Genomic DNA, 23,854 nt, shown 5'->3' on the forward strand with positions numbered 1-23,854 from the left:
TCAGCTTTATCTGTTAGGAACGGAAACTTATTGCTAGATTATTTAAGTAGAATTTGAAACATGTAAAAATGTGGCTTTGAGGATATGGATAAATGTTTTTACTTAATGGGACTGATCATGGGTGATATTAGTTAGAGTTATAATTAAAACTAACTTATATATAGTTTTATCTCGAGCATTTCAAATAAATATTTTCTACAACCAATAAAAACAACCATGTGAATTAAAACACTGCAACATACAATTAGGGGATAAAAAATACCTAATTAAAGTATACAAGTAAATACATCAAACACAAAGCAGTACAACACTTTGGGTTCTAGAAACACTACAGCACTCTCACATTAATTAAATAAAGCAAGGTCACAGAGGACAAGGTCAAAGGTCAACATTACAAAAACTCATGCAACATGCTCATCTTATCTAGGCACATAGTATGTGAAGTTTCGTGACCCTAGCTGCAGCGCGTAGTCCATAACTGATCTCAATGAGAGAGAAAAACTTGACCAGCAGCTGGACATTCTTTGTGCAAAGGTGCAGTTTGCAGTGGAGCAAAATTTTCAGGATACAATTTAGGCTAGATATCAGTGACTAATCATCCAGAAGAGACCCCATCAAACTGGGTTTGATGACAGTGTGTATGTAATATATTGTGAAAAAGAGTCGCACAAGTATGTTGTACTAGACTGAAAAGGCAAACAGTATATATACAGTATAACATCCCTTCACTAAAGATACATAAAAACACAGCAGAATACAACTGGGGTATATAAAAATACAGTAATATACAACCTACCATATCATAACTACAGCAGCATACAAATACAGCAACCTAGTTATCAGGCTTAGTTAACAATTCAAATTATCAAAACCCTTCAGCATGCAGTTTAGGGTATAACAAAACTCTTGAGAAATCTGTGTGCATGCATACATTAATTTAATTATGCTCACACATTTATATACTTCAGTCAAAGCATTTTACCTCCCCTCAATAGTCTTCTGTTAAACATGAATTAAGAGAAAAAACAACAGACTAACAACTTGTATGCTTGACCCTGAAGATTTTGTCTTGTTTTGATGTTACTGTCAACAGCATGGGCCTTTCAAAGAGATACACAACCATACAACACATGTTCTAAGGCTGTGCGATCTATAATTCAGACGTTCCTTTTTATTACCGGGAATAGAAAGTTGTTTACCTGAAAAATCAATCACTCTGGTCAGCCTCAGAGCCCGATGTTTGTGTCCTGACTTTGAAGAATACCAACGTCCAACAAAAACATTCCAAAGACAGACTACCACAGTGAAACAAGCAGCTACAACGACATCTACAGCCAACCCTGTCAAGTCAACAGCACAAATGATTATTGGGGGTGGCAACTATACTTATAATAAAGAACTGTTCATATTTTAACAAAGGCCTAATTATAAAAATTCTGGTGACTAAATCAACAAATGCCAGCTCAAGTTTGGAGTTCAGTGTATTTAGAAACAAGGGAGATTTAATTTCACTTAAAAACTATACTACACAATGAGTTTACTTGTCCTCTTACAGACATCTAAGAACGGTTAGCAACCAACAAATATGTGTATCATGCCTCCTGCATTTACACAAAGAATGTACAGAGCTTTGTGCAATCTTAATGAATGTTGCTCTTGTAATACACACCATATTTTTCATCATGAAATCTGTAAATCTGATTAATTTCTGCATACTTATTACAGAAATACTTTTATAAATGTACTATTTTAATCGTATCAGTGCATACAGCCTTGGTTACCATTATCACATTAATCAAAATTTCTACAATCTGCATTAGAGATAAAAGCAGTCGACAGTGGACAATGCAATAACTCTAAAGCACCTGTGTTTTATTTTGTCAGCATGGTAGCTGTCAGCTAAATTCCAAAATCAAACTGTGTCAGGTTATAATTGTAAGCTGGATTATGATGGCAGTTGACTTCTACCTTAAGCTTCACTCTAGAAGAAATTTCCATTATGCTCCATAGATAGAATGGCAGACTGGGAATCTGGAGTCATGATCACTGGCCACTGCCTTTCCTGTTTTAAATGGTGTCCCTGACCCTCCCATCCCTGTCCGTCCCACCCCCAGCCCTCTCGTCCCTGGCCCTCCATGACATGGAGTTACAGGTTGACATGGTTGGGGGACCAACTTATTTTAAAAGGCAGTAGTGTGACAGGAATAATAAAATAGCTTAAAAGGAATATGATTGTATTCTTAATTCAATCTACTGGGAATTTCCTTTAAGCTCAACTGTTGGAGTGAAGTACTACGAAGCTGGGGTATGCTGGTTCAATACCCAGTGGAAATAGCTCCTCCCTTCCTATCACAAACCAATCTATACTAGTAGAGTTGTCAGTCTGCATAACTCATTTTTTGGATGATAACTCACAGAAATTGACTTCATATAACTTGCTAAAAGCAAGTAACTTACGTATTCAGGAAGACACATTCCTGCAAACTGGTAGTTTCAAGAGGGGATGGAGGTTGGGTTTCGTTAAAATCATGTGGCAAATAAAAAAAATATCTCAGAAGATTAAGTATTAACTTATATCACAGAATATAATTCGAGTTTTAAACAGACTCAAGATGCACATCAATTAAGTATAACTGGTAATCTATTATCTGTTAGAAAATTATAAAATAAAATAAACTATTATTAACTCAATATCGGTAAAAATAATATCTCAGTATCTTTCTACTTTCTGGGTTTATTATGAATATTTTTTTAAGAAGTATGTGCTTCTGTTTGTGACTAAAATGCAAAATAAATATGGAAACTGACATGTTTATATCCATGAAATCTTAATATAACATAAAAGTGTCAAACAAGCAGTGCTTAGGCAACATTTTTTAACGTTTAAAAGCTAGAAATAAATTAACTATAGCTGTCTATATTTTTACATATTTTTAAATCTAAGAAATACATAGAAATTTAACAAAGATCAAGTTTTAAAATCTTGTTGGTCATTATCACAATAGCCTACTATGTACAACATAATTAGTGCTGATTGGGACATACTTGACTTTGTAACACCTATACAGCCAAAACAATAGACATCTGATGTACATATAGGCTCAGTGAACCAATCTATTGTTAATCCCTACTCAGTTCGGGATATAGCACAAAAAACTTTTCTGACACCATACAGTATACAAATATGAAAGGTATGTAAAGGTACCGTTATTTACCTGTATAAATCACATCTGAAATGTCAATATCATTCAGGAAGTGACCAGTACAAATTTGATGACAAGGTGGTCCTAATCTCCCAAACGTGGTGACAAGCCAACATTAATCACACAGTCGACCATGAAATTCTATACACACAACCATACATAAATAGTGATATAATTCAATGCATTTAAATGTTTCAATGCCTCTCTCTACAACACTGCATATTTATTTGATTGCTCAAAATCTACAAACATCATAGATGATAAGGTGTAGGAAGAAAGAAACATCTTTACTTACCAGATGTTTGTTTCAGCCAGCTGACACGGTAAGGTGACACACAGAAAGACAGACTAAAGTTGTTAAGTATGGTCCGTCACAGATCACCATAACACACCACCTATCATTAGTACATCGTGGCCAACGTTTGTTGCCTTGTTGCTATGAAGAGCCAGGGGGTGTAACCGTACATATGATTGACAAGATGGCGGGAAGTTTCAAAGTACAATGAAAACGGCTTTTTATCAGGTGACATAACATAATCGATTATTGTTGTATATAGTAATATCATTTAATTTATTCCACCATATGCATTGTTTTTAGAGGGCCTTAATTTTGGTTTTAATCTGCTAACATAGAAAAGAGCTTGTTCAAAAGTTCATTGATCTTGTCAGGTCATGTACCAATTTAGCTTCTTCTTTTGAACTTATTGGTTCCCGTCAATGTGAAACAGTTTTTACAAGTTTTAATTAGACCTAAAGCATCTGTGTCTTTCGCGTAATTACCTGAACTCCTTTTTCTTGCTTTCGTTTTCAATCCGTTGCCATTTTTTGTTTAAATACATATCGGAGTCCAGTAGACGCTTAATGTCAGAAGTTTTGAAGCCCCCCGTTCTAAACATCTTTGTGATTAATACCGTAATTTCATCTTGAAAGGTTAAAGGTCACATATCAATGGCGGCAACTGTTCGATCGGGAAGCATAGATGATCAAGTTTCCCTTATTAGAGTATCAGTGAGTATATATAAGAGCTATGTTCTGCTGCAACATTTAAAGATGACATTGCTTTTTGATAGACTTCTTCATCTGCCCTCGGAATAATCGGGAGAGTAACGGAAACACAAGTCACTGTTGTACAATTCTGATCGGGGTTACTGGGTCATGATCACAAAAGTCACACGAGTTATAATTCCCAGAATTTGTATGATTGATTTTAGAATACCTTTATTCGTGATTAACATGACAAAGACACACAAATATAGTAGAGTGAACACCAGTTAAATCTAGATATCTAGACTAATATTTCGACCATTTTCAGACCGATTTATTAATAGATCACATAGTCTATTGTCTAGATTCCAGCCACACTGCCCACAGGAAATAGAATTTTGTTCCAACAGTCAGTATGTAGCCTATACATAACCAAAGCAAATGAAGAGAAAGAAGAAATTAATTAAGTTTAGTCAAATATTTTATGTAATCAACGCTTTTTATTTTCTGTCTGACAGATTAATAGAAACACAAAGCTGTAAAAGATGTGGATTAATTAGGTTGCATTGGGCTGAAGAGCCAAGGGTCACGGGTTCGAGCCCCAGCAACAGCACTTTCTTTATCACTTTTCCTCGTCCTACTACAAAGCCAACAAAATTCATGCTATATATACTATTTAGAGAGATGTACCAGATCATGTCCATTTAAACTACCATTCAGCAGTGTTTTTGTCAANGGGGGGGGGGGGGGGGGTCGTTGGTGACCAAGTAGCTCAATTGGTGGAGTATCCATCTAGAGTTTGAAAGGTCCCAGGTTGTATGGCTGTTCTGTCTTCGTCCCATTACATTTGGTGCCAGTTACCAACCCATGTTTCAAGCACTGGGTGAATGCTTGGCAAGGGGATATCCTTACATGGAGGATGTAAATAGTGTTGTCTTCAGGAGCAAAGACACGGAAAAAGGAGGGAGGTATGTAGCAGAAATTTTGCTGGGTTGAGCGTCCACGACCAGATAGCTAAAGTGGTAGGGTGTCAATTTAGAGTTCTGAGGGTCCAAGGTTTGAATCCTGGTCTGGCCACATTCCCCTTTCTCCTGTTACACATATGTGTGCACATGTATCAGGAAAGGAAAATGCAATTGTCCGACTGGGATTCAAACTTGGGCCCTCCGAAGTCCATACAGATCAACGCTCTATTTAGTCGAGCTACCTGGTCACCAGCGATCAACAAGTCAACTTCTGCTACATTCCTCTCTCCCTTAACAAAGTGTTCTACCACAAAAACAAGGCCCAATACCACATTTTGTGTACTTAGTTGGACCCTAAATGTATCTGGAAAGGAACGTCCAGACTGAGATTCAAACCGAGAATCCCCAAACTCTAGACATACTCTAAAACCAATTGATCTTACCTGGTCACCGTCAATCAAGCAAGTCCTGTTCTGTTACATTTATAATTGCTGGTCATGAACAGATGAATACACATGCCACTATGATTGACACTGGGGTCCAGCCCTGATAAGAAAACTGCAATCATGCTATCAGGATTGGCTCTGGGGTCTGATTCTGTTCTAGAAACAGTAAATATAAACCTCCCCCATATAATTGCCACATGCTTTCATAACTGGCACCTTGGAATTAAGTTCATATAAAGAAAATGGATATAATCACAACATACTCTTGAAAGCGACACCAATAAGTGGGTTTTAAAGTTTATTTGGCCGACTAGTTTCGCCTCTAAAGTTGAGGCTTCATCAGGACAATTTTACAATGGTTTAGAGTACCTTTTTAGGGGTTCACATTTATATTGTGATGTAATGGACAATGAGCTCAAGCTAAAGGAAGATAAACAATGGTTAACAATAGAACATTATGACGTCACAGATATTATAACATGATCAAGATTAGTGGTGTTGTTATGGACATAGGAGGAAAGGTACATTTATATGTTACAAGGAAATGACTGTTCACATTTATGAAAATAAAAAATACATAGTGAATAATAAGAAATGGTGGTCCAATGTGGCAAAAGCTGTTATATGCAGTGGGGCCAAAAGTGGGGAGTGTTTCCATCATGTGTATGGCCATATGATAATATCATCAATGTAAACTTGTCTCTTGGTTCTCTGTAAAGTAATCTATCATAAACAGATGTGATATCTTTTGTTGATATGAAGATGTTCTCTAATTGTAGGATTATATGCTTCCGTTTCTGGAGTGATATTCTGATGATGGTGATTGTTCTTAAATCAGTGATCGCTAGTTCAATATTCTAAATATGTTTGAATAGGTTCCATTATTCAAATTGCTGTTACTTTGCAATGATTTCAACAATTTAAATCTTTTAAACTTTATGAAGCTGGGATGAATGGTAGTCTTTGAATTGTTCACGTATAGATATGTATCTTGATCTTTTCTCTGTCTCTTCTTCATTTGGTTAGGATCAGGGGGGTATCTTATGTATTTTGGAAAATATCCATTTTCATTTTCTTTATATGTGCCTATATTCTGTAGTCGTCTTGCATACCTTTTGGTATCTGTATTCAAAGCGAAGCGCCCCACTGATTAACCCAAAAACCTACACCTGACGTTGGCTCTATTATATATACTTTAATTGGAATTAAGTTGTCATATCTTAATTTGATACCTGTACAATGATGGGCTCTTTGGTCCATCCCTGCTCCAAGAGACTTAGTCCCTAGACCACTGGAATGGGTTAACGTTTAGATTCTCATCCTGTAACCATTTATTAGGGCACAAAGAGATAAATGTAATAATGCTAACTGAATTAGCCAAGGGGTCTTGCCCTTACCTTGATGGCTTTGTACCGGAGCAATTACTGTGGGGGACGTTGAAACAGCTGAGATCTCAATCCTTTAACCATTTGCTTGCTGGGCATGCAGATTTGGATGCTTGGGGTTGTGGCGCGCCCTGCTTTGGAGAATTAGTCCCCAGGTCATAACATGAAACAGTTAAAACCCCTCCCTATAACCATACACAGATATACATTGTACATATTTCCTAAGAGGCATCATTGGTCCCTTTCACCTGGGAATCAATTGTTGTGGTCCATGTATAAAGGCAGAATGTAGCTCTCCTAGCTAGTGAATAGGCACAAAACAGGGTAATTAAGGTGTTTTACTTTTAAGTATCTGAAAGTCTATTTTCCCTGATTAGTTAATCATAGTTCAACCAGATTGAGATCAGGGAATCAAATGTTTTGTAAAGGAAGGGTGCTGCTTTGAGACAAAACTGAAATTGGGAAATATTTGCAGTAGTATATTTAATGAGAATAGCTTAAAAATCCAGGTTAGAAATACAGGCTCTCTGGGCTACTTATTTTCCTTTAACTCATTCAACCCTGAAATTTCATAATGAACTATTCCAACCTTTGAAATGGAAGAGTTTAAATGTGTCTTTGGTGCTGAAATAGTTAAGGCATGATTTGCAGCACCTGCAGAAAAAAAAGCATTTGATATTTTTAGCCCACCATCATCTGATCTGGGCTATTCAAATCACCCTGCGTCCGTCGTCCGTCCTTAAACAATTCTTGTTATGAGTATTTCTCAAGAAGTACGGGAGGGATCTTTCTCAAATTTTACATGTAGGTTCCCCTTGTTCCCTTGTTGTGTAGCAGTGCCTGAAATGGACGGTCACCTGCTCGAGCGACCAAAAGTTGTCAAAAGTGAGATAGTCACTGGCCCAACAAAAATATTTTGGGCGACTGTCGAAAATTATAGTCCTTTCCACATTAACTGGGGGGCAGTACATTTTTCAGTTGTCATTACTTTGATTTGAATCAAACTGTCCGTGATTTAGAAAATGCGATGATATTTTTTCAGATTTTCTATATAAATACTGGCCGGGTGTCTTCTTTGAGGTGCGAGTTTTGTGTATTTTTTTTGGGGAAGACCTGAATGGAGTGGATCATGTCAGGTTTTAACTAGGGTTGAAGAATTAAAAATATAATATTTTATTCTGTTTTACATATTACAAACATTGTCATGTTATATGTAATTTAAATGTGCTGAAGAATTGTGTTAAATGCTGTGGAAATATTTCTTCCCAAAATTATTTGTGCCACCAATATGTCATTTGGGCCAGTGCTTCAAACTTTTTACTCGCCCCAAAAAAATATTTTCCAACTATCCTTTATTGTTCATGTTTACTTTTGAAACTGATCAGTTAAACAAAATGATCTACCGATAGCCATCTTCGATTTTTGACATTGAAGGTTTGTTGGTCCTATTTCTCAGGAATAACTTGAGGGATCTTTCTCAAATTTGATATGTAGGTTCCCCTTGATCATTCCGTGTGCATGTTATATTTTGAGACTGATCATAAAAACAAAATGGCTAAAGGAAGAACTAAACAGATCCTTCTCATATTGCAATGATCGATTCTATTTCTTTCACATTAAGTACTGTACTAGTAAATATGTGAAATGACAAACTCACTTTGAAGGTTGGCTTTCATACACATCAGTATTAAGTTTAGATCAACAGTTACCTCAAGGTGCATTTACTGTTAACATGACTTGATCAAACAGATTAGAGGAAAGAAGAGAAAAGATCGAACTGACAAAGAACTAATGAAGATGGTACAATGGTGGGCGCCAAGATCCCTCTGGGATCTCTTGTTTTTCTGAAAAACTTTGTCAAACATAAAAACCACAAGGATACAGAAAGTTTATTTATTGAAAGAAAACTAGATTTAGTTACTCAGCTTAAATTATTAAAAGTATATTTGATATTGATGCTTTAGACATGGATCCAAATGGTAACCTGTTTTTGAGGGTTCAGCAAAAGATCAAGGAAGGGAAAAAAGGAGAAGATTATGATGGAACACACAGATTCACACCTTCTGGTGTCAATCAACAATCTAGGAATGAACCTCACACATCAAAACCTGCTGATGAGATACAAGGAACTTCGAGTGGAAACAATAGTGTGATTATCATTCCAGATACACCAAGGTGAGAATTATAATTTGTATTGAAATAAGAACATAATGCTGTAGATATCGATAGATTGTCTGAATTAATGGATAACCTATTTGTTTGTCTTGTTTAGATGTACATAAATGTAGTATCGTTTTGAAAAGATATATGTAGTTTAAATGAAATATAGAATGATAAGTATATTTCTAGATGTTAGTATATATTATTAGGGCCCCGTATCGGAGATACAGGTGCCCTATAGTAATCACGCTGTCTGTCCGTCCACAAATATTGTTCCTGGCTGATAACTTTGGTATTTAATGACCGATGTACATGAAACTTGGTCAAGATGTTCAGTTCACAAAAATACACATTGAGGTAAAAAGTCGATGTCATTAGGTTCAAAGGTCCAGGTACAATTTTGCATCTTTTCACTGATGAACATTTTATTATGACATGATGAATCAAAGTTGATCAGAATTAAACAAGGAGTCAACTAACTAAAGGTTAAGGTCATCAGGTCAGGGGTTAATAGGTCAAGGTCATATTTTGTAGCTTTTCACTCATGAGCATTTTATTATATTATGAAGCAAAATTGTTCGGAATTAAACAAAGAGACACACTGAGGTCAAAGGTCTAAAGTCATTTGGTTCAAAGGTCAAGGTCAAGTTTTGCATCTTTTCACTGATGAACATTTTGTTATGACATGATGAAGCAATGCTGATCAGAATTAAACAAGGAGTCAAGGTCATTAGGTCAAAGGTCAAGAATAAATTTTGTATCTTTTCACTGGTGAACATTTCATTATGACACTTTGAAGCAATGTTGCTCAGAATTAATCAAGAAGTCAATTGACCTAAGGCCAAGGTCACTGGGTCAAAGGTGAAGGTAACATTTTGTATCTTTTCCCTGTTGAACATTTTGTTATGACATTATGCAGCAATGTAGGTCAGAATTTAACAAGGAGTCAATTGACCAAAGGCAAGGTCACTGGGTCAAAAGTCAAGGTCAATTTTAGTATCTTTTCACTGGTGAACATTTCATTATGACACTTTGAAGCAATGTTTGTTGGAATTAAACAGTCATTTGACCAAAGTGCAAGGTCACTGAGTCAAAGGTCAAGGTCAAATTTTGTAACTTTTCACTGATGAACATTTTATTATGACATTATGAAGCAAAATTGGTCAGAATTTAACAAGGAGTCAGCTGATTTATGGTCAAGGTCATTGGGTCAATTTCAAATATTGAATTTTTTTACTGTTGAACATTTTTATAGCTCACCTGCCCGAAGGGCTAATGAGCTTATGTCATGGTGCAGCATGCGTCGTCCGTCCTCGTCCGTCAACTTTTCCTTAAAACAATTTCTTGTGAAGAACAGCCTAGAGTCACAATATTTGGCTGAAAGCTTTGTTGGTAGAAGCCCGACAATGTTTGAGAACGAAAATGACCTTGACCTACTTTCAAGGTCACAGGGGTCAAATGTCAAAAACTTAAAACGACTCCTGAAGAACCTAAAGGTATAGAATCTTCATATTTGATCAATGGCTTTTTGGGATGGAGCTAAACACGCTAAAAAAGACTTCTCCTGAAGAACTAAAAGGTATAGAAACTTCCTATTTGGCTGGTGGCTTCCTGGGATAGAGCCCAACAAAGTTTGAGAATGAAAATTAGTTTGACCTACTTTCTAGGTCACAGGGGTCAAATATGTCAAATGCTTCAAACCACTTCTTCTGAAGAACTGAAAGGTATAGTTAAGGTCACAGGGGTCAAATGTGTCAAACATTTCAAACGACTTCTTCTTGAGAACTGAAAGGTATAGAATCTTTATATTTTTGGCTCGTGGCTTCCTGGGAAAGAGCCCGACAAAGTTTGAGAACGAAAATGACCTTGACCTACTTTCAAGGTCACAGGAGTCAGATATGTCTAATGCTTAAAATGACTTCTTCTGGAGAACTGAAAGGCATAGAACCTAAATATTTGGCTGGTAGCTTTCTGGGATAGAGCCCAACAAAGTTTGAGAATGAAAATGACTTTGACTTTCTTTCAAGGTCACAGCGGTCAAATATGTCAAACTCTTTCAAGGACTTCTTCTGAAGAACTAAAAGGTTTAGAATCTTTATATTTGGCTGATGGTTTCCTGAGATAGAGCCCAGCAAAGTTTGAGAATGAAAATGACCTTGACCTTCTCACAGGGGTCAAATATGTCAAAAACATCAAATGACTTCTGATGAATAATGGAAAGGCATAACATTATAATATTTGGCTGGTGACTTCCTGGGATAGAGCCCAACAAATTTTGAGAATGAAAATGAGCTCAACCTACTTTAGAGGTCACAGAGGTCAACAACATTTTAAAGGATTTGTTCTTAAGAACTAAAAGGAATGGATTCTTAAGATTTGGCTGGTAGCTTTTTGGAAAAGAGCTAACCAATTTGAGAAGGAAAATGACATTTACCTACTTACAAGGTCACGGGAAAATATGTCAAGCAACTTCTGAAGACGAATCAAAAAGCATAGAATCTTATAATAATATTTGGCTGGTAGTTTCAACAGATGGAGATGACAAAGTTTGCGAGGGAAATATTTGTAGTGCAATATAATATTTAATGCTATGACTGCTTAAATATTCAGGTGAGCGATACAGGCCCTCTGGGTCTCATGTTTTTATGTTATTATGAAGCAAAGTTGTTCAGAACTTAACACAGGGTCAACTGACCTTAGGTCCAGGTTACGGGTTCCAAAGGTTTAAGGTCAAGGTCAAGTTTTTGTATTTTTCACTGATGAACATGTTGTTATGATATTATGAAGCAAAGTTGGTCGGAATTAAAGAATAAGTCAACTGACCAAAGATCAGGGTCACTGGGTTAAAGGTCAAGGTCATTTGGGTCCAAAGGTCATAGACAAAGTGGACCTCTGACCCTGGCTCTTGATGGAGGAGGTATTTAAGGTGAAATAAAACAAATCAAAGCTAACAAATGAGTTTTGCACGGGTATTTACATTTCTGTTGGCCCAGCAAATATGGAGGTGGAAGGAAACAAGGCTCACATCATAGTACATGTTAAATGTATATTTTGCTTCCTTGTGATTATTTTTGAAGTCCAAATGTCAAACATCAAGCTCAGCTATATGGGCAGATTGCTTTTGATGATAATGGGGGATATATTGCCACAAGCCGGGGCCCTTACTGACCTGTCAGTGTTCTAGTTATATGTAGTTTTGGTTGGTTTCTTGTTACCTTAGTCATTAGTAAAAGGATTGTTAGTATGTTTATACATATATGTGATGTACTGTAAATTGTTGTTTTTCGCGAGATTAATTTTTCACATCATGAATTTAATTCCCGAGGTGCCTGATTCAAGAATTATAAATCTTTCAAAACATTAAGTCAAGACATAAAGTACACGATAAAATAAAGTACATTAGGATGAATTAGCTTTCATTGTACAGCTATCACACTATTTAAACCTATGATATGCTCCAATGTAGTTTATTTGGGTCCTGCATTCTGAAAATAAGGGCTACATCACAAGACTGTTTAGAATTGAGGACGATTCTTGGTCAGATTAACTCATTCACCCATGGAGACACATTTGAACTCTTCCAATTCAAAGGTTAGAATAGTTCATTATGAAACTTCAGGGGGGAATGAGTTAAATCTACTCTCATCATTCAGTTTTTTTTGTTTTTTTTAATATATTTAATGGGTTTTTTTTAATATTTTGTTTTCAGTCCAGTTTTTTCAAGATTTGTTGGAAAAAGAGGAAAACAAGTTGGAGGTAAACTGTTGAACCACACCAGTGATGGATATGATGGGACAGGTGATGGCAATCGGGGACCTACTAACTCAAAAACTAAGCTGTCGGCTAAAAGTCAAGGGTCAGAGGGCACCTCCTATAAGAGGTCGAGACCCCCTAGGGAACCAATGTTAACACCAGAAAAACATTCATTACCATGGAAACAAAATATATCTGAAGGGAAACATAATAATGAAAGTGTACCCAGTTCTAAAGGTGTGTCTAGTTTTCATAGTAAATTTTTAGATGCTAAATCGAAGATTGCACTTAGTCCAGGAAAGGTGAAAATCAGCCCCTATGTTCCGTCCCATGGTATCCATTTTAAAACAGCTTTTCAGGAAATGATGGAGAGAAACCAGGAGAGATCGAGAAATGAATCAAATCATGCTGTTCATAACCAGGAACAGGGTGCCACAAAATTATCACATTCCTCTTCGGGACATTCAAGGAAACAACATGACCCTTCCGGACTTACTGAGCCATGCAACCATGTCAACAAAAGGAGTGCCAAATTAAGCCATCGTAATTCTGATAAACCAAGTCACAAACTGACCATAGAGCAAAGTAAGGGCCAAGACAGTGAAAGACAACACCACAGGAAGACTGCCTGTAATGTTGGACAAAGAAAGTCAGAGGCATCTTCATCCCCCAAAATTAAACGTGCTCGACTAGATGGTGGGTTTCATAACAAAGAATTCTACAATGCGTACACCTGGCCCTCGGAGTCCTCCGACAGTGATGATAGTGAATTTGATTCTGTCGGTTCACAGACACTGCAGGCAATGTTAGATCATAGTTGTAATCCACAGACTAACAGCCCAATATCTGCTGCCCCGGCCCTCAATGTTACGCCTCCCAAAGTGGACTGGCCGACTCGTGTTCACAGAGTCAAAGACGGGGCAAAGGAATGTGTCAACCATGCAATAGCAAAGCATGTTCGCCCTAAATCACCTGTTTCATCTTTACATGACATTACTTCTTCAAGGTCAAGCAATCATAATCCTCAAGGTCCTCAGGTTGACAATGAAAGTTCAGGAGCACATAGACAAGAAGAAAAGCTGGATGGAAATAAAACAAAAAATGTTCATACGAAAGTAATGAAAAGTGATCAGAGAGAACAAATGTCAGGCTGGTTTGATGATGGCTTTTCCAGAATGGCAGAATCTGATTGGTCACCATCTGTGAGTGAGGAGTCAAGGTCACATTCAAGAAAAATGGCTTCAGAAAGGTCAAGGTCAATTCAACTTGCAGCATTAGAGTCAAGGTCAAATAAAAGTAAAAATAGTAAGTATTCAATAATTCCTCCGATGTTTGACCAGTAGGTACCTTTGATGGAGTGCTGTAAAATTTATAAACTACTCAACCTTTTTTCAAGGTCACAAGGGTCAGATATGTTAAAAATTTAAAATGAAATGATTTAAAGAACACGAAGTTCTAGACCCATGATACTTTGGACTGGGTATGTAGACCAACAGTGCATTTTTAGCTCACCAGGTCAAAAGGACCAAGGTGAGCTTATGCCATACCGTGGCGTACGTCTGTCAACAATTACTTTAAACGACTTCTTCTTAACCACTGATTGGAATTTAACTAAATTTGACTGGAAGCATCCCTAGGTGGTGGGGATTCAAAATTGTACAAATGGTGGGGCTGACCCCCAAGGGGGCTGAGAGGCGGGGCAAAAAGGGGGCAATTTGGCTATATTGCTTTAAGCGACTTCTTCTCTGGAACTAAGTGATGGATATCAACCATATTTGACTGGAAGCATCCCTTGGGGGTGAAGATTCAAAATTGTACAAATGGTTGGTCTGACCCCCCAGGGGGCTGAGAGATGGGACCAAAAGGGGATAATTTGGCTATAATTATTGCTACAAATGACTTCTTCTGTAGAACTATGCACTGGATATCAATCATATTTAATCAAAAAGCATTCATGGGAGGCAGGGATTCAAAATTGTACAAATGGTGTGGCTGACCCCCCAGGGGGCTTAGGGATGGGGCCAAAAAGGATTGTTTGGCTATATTGCTTTACGCGACTTCTTCTCTGGAATCAAGAGATAGATATCAACCATATTTGACTGGAAGCATCCCTAGGTGGTGGGGATTCAAAATTGTACAAATGGTGGGGCTGAGGGCGGGGCCAAAAGGGGGCAATTTTGCTATATTGCTATAAACAACTTCTTCTGTAGAACTTTGCTATGGATATCGATCATATTTGGTCGAAAGTATTCATGGGAGGCAGGGGTTCAAAATTGTACAAATGAAGGGGCTGACCCCCCGAGCTAAGGGATGGGCCAAAAAAAGTTTATTACTTGGAAATGGTTGAGATCCCCACCCTATAGTATAACCATATAAATAAATTTAAAAAAATTTATATATATACAATTGCTGAGTATAAAGAGAAGAATGCACATTTGCTTGCAGGATAGCCCTAGGGGTGGCCCCACCCTTGGAGACATAGTTCCTGGGCCATAACTTTAAAACGGTTCAGATCCCCACCCCAAAACTATATATACGAATGCTGGGCATAAATAGACGAATGCAGTCATGATATTAGAATAGACCCTGGGGTCTGACCGAACCCCTAGGGACCTAGTTTCTTGGTCACAGCTTGGAAACAGTTGAGATCCCCGCCCTATAACCATATATACAATTGCTGTGTATAAAGAGATGAATGCACATATGCTTCCAGTATGGCCTTGGGAAATGCCCCACCCTTGAAGACTTAACCCCTGGGTCATAACTTCGAAATGGTTAAGATCCCCATCCCAAAACTATATATACAATTGTTGGGCATAAAGAGACAAATGCATTCATGATATTAGAATTGACCCCAGGGTAGACTTAACCCCTGGGTCATAACTTTGAAACTATATATACAAATGCTGGGCAAAAAGAGACGAATGCAGTCATGATATTAGAATTGATCCTGGGGTCTGGCCACAACCCTAGGGACCTAGTTTCTGAGTCACAGCTTGGAATGAGTCACAGCTTGGAAACAGTTGAGATCCCCACCCCATAACCATACATTAAATTGCTGGGCATGAAAAATCTAATACAGATATGCTACAAGGATTGGCCTTGGGGGCTGGCATATTCCCTTCGATCTCATTTGGAGAATGTTTTGCCATGATTGCTTAGATATCCAGTCGAGTGATACAGGCCGTCTGGGCCTCTTGTTTTTGATATATTGTGTTGAGATCAAAGGTCAACATTAAATGCTAGCTGGGGTCAAAGTTCTACATTGGCTATAAAGGGTAAAAGGCTTTTACATGGTATGTAGGTAACCTGTAGTGGAGTGCAATTAAATTTACTACTTTCATGGTCACAATGGTTATCAGGTTGTAATTTAGAAACAGCTGAGTCTGACATCTCTAACCTATAACTTATAAATGTGTTTCTGCTTAGTCGTACATAAGTTTGCTGGGAATGAAAAGATGCACACAATCATGCTGTAAGGCTTTGCTTCAGGTCTGGCCCCGCACATGGGGAATTTCTCATTAGTTACATCTTTGTAATCAGAAAATACATCCAGTCAGTAAATATATCCAGTTAGGCCAAAAAAAAATGTGTCTGTTTAGGGTTCCCGACCTAACCTAGCTTTTTACCCCCGACCCAAAACTTTTTGATGAAAAAAAATAAAAATTTAAAAACTGCTGATTTACGAATTTTAGAAGGTTCATTGCCTTTCAAAATGGCTTCCAGCTCCATGTTTGCGCTAAATGTCAGCATATGAAGCACAATTTGCCTCCAAATGAACCTTGTTTATGTAATTTTGTACACAAAAATATATAGAGAAAAAAATCAAAAAAAATCGACCTACCTACCTACCCTTGGGGTTTTTTGCCCATGCAACCCTAAACAGACATATTTATTTTGGCCTTAGTCAGTACTATTTTGATGTAAAATATCAACATAGACAGCATCTTCGCTAGCCAAGGGTTGATCCGGTACGATCTACCTGCTCAGTGAGTAGGTAGATCGTACCGGATCAACCCTTGGCTAGCGAAGATGCATAGACAGTAGATATAACCACCTAGTCAGTAAATATATCCAAGAGGTCAGTAGATGTATCCACATATATACTCAGTAGAGAATCACTGGAAAGTTGTCAATGAACTGATAACTAGTAAACTGTCATCTTTTTACAGCATATCAATGTCCTGGAACAGATCAAGGCTACACACCTGCCATACAAAATCCTGATCTACATGGGAGCCCTAACCAACCAATCATATGTGAGAATGTGAAAGAGAGTAAAGCCCCACAAAATCAAATAGAGCAGGTCGAAGGGGATGAAGAGTTAGCCAAAAAGTTGCAGGTATATATAGTACACAGGTTGATGAGGTATACTGAACAGACAAAGGATATACTTACAGGTTCATTGTACAAGTGTCAAGTGCATATACCATAAAAACAGAAGATACGCGACATGCTAAAAAGACCTAACCACAGACATAAGTAACACATTTCTAAGTCTCATCATCCTTATTACTTTCTACAGGAACAGATGGACATGGAGTTTGCCATGTCTCTCCAGAATCTGGAGAACCAGCCCCCAGTGTTTGGAGCAGGAGTGTTCCCTCATCACGACATGTCCTTACCGAGCCCTGTGGTAGCCTATAACAGAGGTCCTGTGGCCGTCGGACAGGGGAGGTGGGCCACAGCACAAAGGGGACGGACCACCTCGCGCTATCCCGGTATGTATCTTTTTAAGGTGCCAAAACCAATAATTAAGTAGAGTTTTATTACACATACAATTATAAGACTCTCTCATGTCCAAAAGTGTAGGATGGAAAATTCCAACTTAAAAGTTTTCAAATTTAGTAAAATGATGTGCTTGGTATAAGTTCAATATATATTAAAACTAGGCAATCACTAGGTCATATAATTGACCTATGATTATTATTGAGGTCAGGTTACAAGTTTTGGATTGGTCATGATTTAGTTGTAATTCATCCAAGATCAGAGTCAGGTAATATTGTATGGCTAGGTCATGACTGCTGTTTAAGTTTTCAAATATTAGATCAAGGTATCAGAATGTAAGGTATCAAAGGTCAAGGCTGGAATCTATTAGTTATTGAACTTGTACCATCATACAGTGAGCTTCTAATTAAAAAAAATATTACCTTATAGCATGTTTTCGAATGAAATTGAAATATAGGTAAAATCCTGTAAAAGATATTGTTTTTGTTTTGTTGCAGATTTAGATGAGGTGGAGGCATTGCTACGGGACCTTGACGAACCCGAGGAGCGATTACTTCAGGTTTGTTTCAATTCTTCGTATTTGCTTTAAAAAAGAACCTCTTCATTGTCACAAAGCTGCAAAGGTCAAAGAAGATCTCCTTAAAGTTGTAACAGGGCAGTGTAAGTCAAAGTAAATCTCCTTAAAGTTGTAACAGGGCAGTGTTAGTCAAAGTAAATCTCCTTAAAGTTGTAACAGGGCAGTGTAAGTCAAAGTAAATCTCCTTAAAATTGTAACAGGGCGGTGTAAGTCAAAGTAAATCTCGATGTAGGTTTAAAAAAGAACTTCTTCATTTTTTTTGAGAGCAGTATAGGTTATAGCAGAACTCCCTGATCTTTATAAAAAAGAACTTGTTTATATCACAGGACAGTGTAGGTCAGTATATATCGCCCTGTAGGACCTGTTAATCTGTATTGTGTACAGGCTACATGTCGGTTGCTGTTATGTTCCATAATGGTAAAACATGGCATTTTGTGTTGTAACACCTTTCCTATCAGACTTCATCAAAATAGATGATGATGTACCTGTTTTGTTGCAGAATTACCCCCAAAGTCGAGCGATCACAAGGAACGCGGTCCGGCCACAATCAGGTCAACATTTTCTGGATGACATTGGTGATTTTAAAAAAAATCTTGAGGATGTTTAACTATTGTCAAGATTAACAAAAGAACTTTTGATTGAGAGAACAGATAATATCTGTTTACTTTTGGAGCCTAAAATAATTATGTGAAATGTTAACCCTAAATAGTTTTTACCTATTTGAGTGTTACTTATGACCATTGATTAATAACAATGTTGTATTAATTAAACCTGACAAAGTATTCTTTTACTCCACATAATCATTAGCTTTATACCGTAGCTTTTGTTTCCCATGACAACAATCATTTACAGAATGGCTAATCTAACTAAGTCATGTATGACCTTTCTTTTTTTTCTTAAAATCTAATTAGTCTTTTGACACTTTCAAATTCCTGATAAAGTTTTCAAGGTGTTTCTATAAAGCTAACTGATCACTTTACAAGTCCATTTATTAATGTTAACAAGTTTATAATTATTGTTACAGCTCGTATCAACAACAGCCTGCTGTCCATGTTAGAGGGAGGCAGCCCGGTAAGTACAATATTCCTCCTGTGATTGGTGCATCAGTAGGTTATATAAGCCCCTGAACTACAAAATTAATGTGATAAGTCCTGGAAAGTTACCATACATTAGAAGGGACAGCTGGGACAAATGCTTCACTTCTAAGTCTATAGAAATACTTCTCAGTCAACTGGCAGTTGATCAATTTCATGATGGTAGCCCAAACTTATGAAGATTTTTTGCTGCTCTCTCTCTCTATTGTTTCATATGAATGCACAGATGTTCATGAAGTACAAAGTTTGATATGCTTTGCCTTGCAGCCTTTGGCACGACAACCACGATCTAGGCGTAGAGGACAGAGACGTATTGCCGCTCCTCGTGGATTTGATGTGGGCAGTCCAGCGGAGGGAAATGACTATGAGGTTTGCTATTACTGATGATTAGATGCATTCTGAAACATGACTTTAAGGTCGTATTAGTTGGGTTCATTACATAGCAAAATTTACAAATATTTAATGAGGTGTATGCAATATGTATATTTAATGAGACGTGTGAAATTCTTTCAGTCATGGGTAAAATGTGATCCGCCATTATTCCACATTAGGTGGCACATGCAACACACATTTCTGCAAAACTCTTGTCTCGATACAGATATACAGAATCTAGTCAACAGTCTGATGCACTGGAATTCAAATGATTTCTGTATTCATAGGAGAGGATTATCATTTCCTGTATCAAATCACAAGTTTGATGTATCTTTAATTCACTTTTTGGTGAAGTGAATGCTTTTACTTTTCTTCAAGTATTTCATTATCATTTAGGATCTGTTAAGTCTGGCAGAAATGCTGGGTGATGTGAAGACCAAGGGTCTGACAGAGGCGCAGAGCTCCAGGTTGCCTGTACGTCTATACCAGGCTAACAGTGAGAAGCAGGAATCGGAGGACTGTCTTATATGCATGTGCGAGTATGACCAGGATGACAGGCTGAAAATGCTTCCATGCTTCCATGAGTTCCATGAGCAGTGTATTGACAAGTGGATCAAGGTAGATCATAGTTAAAAGAAAATTTATTTATTCATAATTCTTGTTTACAGAGCAATATTTTCCATTCAATTAATTTTGAAAATAGGGTACAGTATGCAACTTTGATCCATGCAGTGTTATGATCACATTGACGTGGAAGCTAGGGTTTAAATTCGAGTTTCAAGATATCTTTGACTTTTTTACAAGAAAAATGACTGTTCACTTTTAATGTTAATGGATTCTCCTTCTTGGGTAAAAATATTAAGTACAAAATTTTGTGAAGATTTCAAACAACTGACCCTAGGGAAAGGAGTTAGTGTAGACCCCAGGGAAAGGAGTTAGTGTAGACCCTGAGGAAAGGAATTAGTGTAGACCCTAGGGAAAGGAGTTAGTGTAGACCCTAGGGAAAGTAGTTAGTGTAGACCCTAGGGAAAGTAGTTAGTGTAGACCTTATGGAAGGGAGTAATTGTAGACCCTAGGGAAAGGAGTTGATGTTGACCATAGGGAAAGGAGTTAGTGTAGACCCTAGGGAAAGGAGTTAGTGTAGACCCTAGGCAAAGGAGTTAGTGTAAATCCTAGGGAAAGGAGTTAGTGTAGATGGAACTATACATAATCATATGTATCTAAGCAACTGTACACAATCACAAGTAAGGTTAGTAAGGTACATCATAACCTAGGTGTCACTCAATATATGGCAGCCATTATCACCAACATCATTGAAAATATTTGTCTGTTGTACTATAAAATGAGGTCGTTTGCTTAACCACGATGGTACAAAAGGCAGACATACTTTGGAAAATTACCCACTTTTCGATTTTGTATCGTAGATGCATAGCTTTTTCAAACACTTCAATGTTATCAATTCATATGGCAAACTATTGTTTTGTGGTGTATATTCATGGCAATGTACATCTTCACACCATGTATGTCTATACACTCCGTATTTATCAACCTGAAGAAAATGTTTAGAAAAACAGACCGTACATGTATTGTAATTAGCTGAAAATATGTTAACCCTTTCACCACTGTAGACCATAATGGACTCATCCATATAAATGCATGGTCGAGTCTACTAAAGCTACATAGGGGTGTATGGTTAAATACTCATTGACTAGAGTATAAAGTTGGTCTACATTATATGCCAACACTGGCTAAGCTCAGTGAGAGTTATTTCCCCTTATGGTAGTGAATTGAAAGAGACTGAATTAATTAACCGAAACAGCCCAAACTGTAACCAATTACCACTCCCAGTCCTTGTCTAATCTTGTCATAAAAGTACAGCAGCAGGCTTTCTTTCATTTTTATTACATGTTCAATCAATTGTATTGAAAAGTAGGTTTAGCCAATGTTAGCTCTGTGATGTAACATTTATGAACTCATTTTTGGTCATCATTGGACTTAAAATCATATTGTGGTTTTTTTCAGGGAAATGCCAGCTGTCCAGTGTGTCGTGTAGAGGTCAAATTGACATAAAACAGTTTCCATCAGTTCTGACCATTGACAACTTTAAACCAGTTTTAGTTGATCTGTTCTACTGAATGGGAAGGAAAATTGAAGAACGATCATGAAGTGAAGACATGAATCTCTGACTTGGAAGGAGGAATATGTCTAACAGAAATTTTGATCTCTACCAAAATGTTAACTTTTGATGCATGTAATGAAATCATGGTGTTAAATAACTTTTGCTATTGGTGATGTTCATGAAATGATCTGATTTGCTGGGAATGTAATGTGCAATTCTCACATTTAGAGGTTCATCATTGTTTGAAATATATATAAAAGAAATTCTCAAGTAATGAAATAAGTATTTGAGAAACACATGTAATCCAAACATCCCACATCAACATTTTTAAACCTCTTATGTTAAGCATGTCCTACAGATTGAACATAAGCTTCAAATTACCAGGACATCAAACCTAAGAATTAGAGTTCAGGATTTATGGTACAGGTTGGCTTCTCCAAGTCAAAGTTCAAATTAGACAAAAGGTATATACATAGTTAAACTTTGTACAGGATTACCTTTCTGCAGTAATTAATTAAAAGACACTGGTTAGACACACAGGCCCCTTGGACCTCTTATCTGAAAGCAGTCTTGTGATTGATAGGAGATACATTGTTGGAAAATATTTATCATGAGTGCTCCGTTTTACCAAATATTTTTAGTTGGATTGGTAATTTTTAAGCAATAAAGATACCTGTCTTATTTCTATATTTTCTTCTCTACGCTTGATATTTTGTCAATGTGTACCTGTTCAAATAGAAATATAGTGTAAATTGTGGTTGTGGATTTACTGTCACATATCATGCTCTTAAAGTACAAATAAGTATAAAGGGGAACATTTGACGCTAGAACAAATATATACAAACGATATCCGTACTTGGCGCTGTAGAATCTGGACTCATACAGGACAGGTAAAACAATGTTATTGTATAGGTTTTGTAGCATTAAGAATTGTGCATTATTTGAGAAAATTTCGGTCTTGACTTAATCAACACACTGCGAACTCATCTCTTCTAGTAATTTATACATGTATATATATTTTATCCAATTGTCCAAAGTCACAAACACATTGAATAGTTATTGATTCCATATCACTGTAGTGGCATTTAAATGTTAAATTGTTGACTATTTATATCTTTATGTGACACAGAATGATGTTATTATCTCTATAAATCTAACATGCACGAAGATCATACCAGCTGAGGAGTAAGTACGATGTACTACGCCTATTGTAGTGAGACGAACTTAATAGAACTAAATATTCAGAAAATGTCATAACACAAATTTTCCATGACTTAACATAGAAAATCTGATTGTTACAAGTTGGATATGAATGCTTAAATATTTGTTAAACTTTTTTGTATGGATTATTTATGAAATGCAAATTTTGTGGACATTTCTTACTATTTCAGTGATTGATATAGCAACAAAAATATGAAATCTCTTATGATAGTTTCTAGGATACAGGTGTCTAATGTTGTGGTATAGTTTCTAGGTTGAAAGTGTGTGTAATCATGGTATACTGAGATGAATGAACTTTTTGTGGCAAATACTATTTATTTCGATACCTGATGTGGCAAAAAAAATGATAGTCTGGATTGAATGTGTATGATGGTTAGTTATGTGTGTATGGTAGGTCCTGCCTACAAGATATTAGATAGGTATCAGACTTATGTTTGTATCATGTATTTGATTGTTCATGTTTTTGTATTATGTGGATAATAAACCTGGTCATTTCTAAGTAGTGTTATTGTATTGTTATACTTTGTAAAACCTTACTTTCCTGTGACATGTAAGTAAACTTTTTCTATTATTTTATTTATTTGTTGGGTTGATTCTGGTGTCAATAGTAAATGCATTATGTGGTAACTTTTGATGACATTTTTAGGTCACCTGAGACAAAGTCTCAAGTGACCTATTGCAATCGCCTTTTGTCCGTCGTCGTCCGTCGTCCGTCGTCCGTCGTCCATCCGTAAACAATTTACATTTTCGACTTCTTCTCCAAAACCCCTGAACCAATTTCAATGAAATTTTGCAGGGACCTTCCATGGACAAAGGTCAACAAAAATAGTTGCCGGTTTAGTCCTAA

The 23,854-nt window shown here is 36.9% G+C and overlaps 1 protein-coding gene across 2 annotated transcripts; it reads left to right on the forward strand.

Moving 5' to 3' along the window:
* Positions 1 to 4,128: 4,128 nt before the first annotated feature.
* Positions 4,129 to 22,306, forward strand: LOC110460444. 2 transcript variants are annotated; one of them, XM_021513343.1, is made up of 11 exons: positions 4,129 to 4,211; positions 8,948 to 9,158; positions 12,853 to 14,201; positions 17,069 to 17,238; positions 17,422 to 17,617; positions 18,122 to 18,183; positions 18,701 to 18,776; positions 19,226 to 19,272; positions 19,563 to 19,664; positions 20,064 to 20,285; positions 21,690 to 22,306. In XM_021513343.1, exons 2-11 carry the CDS (start codon positions 8,950 to 8,952, stop codon positions 21,735 to 21,737), a joined length of 2,481 nt encoding a protein of 826 aa, XP_021369018.1. In that variant the 5' UTR covers positions 4,129 to 4,211; positions 8,948 to 8,949; the 3' UTR covers positions 21,738 to 22,306. The 2 variants fall into 2 exon arrangements, with proteins under 2 accessions (XP_021369018.1, XP_021369019.1); XM_021513344.1 differs by having other exon boundaries at positions 18,701 to 18,752.
* The last annotated feature ends 1,548 nt before the right edge of the window (positions 22,307 to 23,854 follow it).

This window comes from Mizuhopecten yessoensis, unplaced genomic scaffold (assembly GCF_002113885.1).
Source record: "Mizuhopecten yessoensis strain PY_sf001 unplaced genomic scaffold, ASM211388v2 scaffold10401, whole genome shotgun sequence".
Taxonomy (NCBI): domain Eukaryota; kingdom Metazoa; phylum Mollusca; class Bivalvia; order Pectinida; family Pectinidae; genus Mizuhopecten; species Mizuhopecten yessoensis.

Excerpts from the sequence above, each read along its gene's own strand:
- LOC110460444 (XM_021513343.1), top strand. The coding sequence starts at position 8,950 with ATGGATCCAAATGGTAACCTGTTTTTGAGGGTTCAGCAAAAGATCAAG. Across the intron at positions 14,202-17,068 it reads GTCAAATAAAAGTAAAAATA|CATATCAATGTCCTGGAACA; the intron begins GTAAGTATTCAA and ends ATCTTTTTACAG. Across the intron at positions 18,184-18,700 it reads CCGAGGAGCGATTACTTCAG|AATTACCCCCAAAGTCGAGC; the intron begins GTTTGTTTCAAT and ends GTTTTGTTGCAG.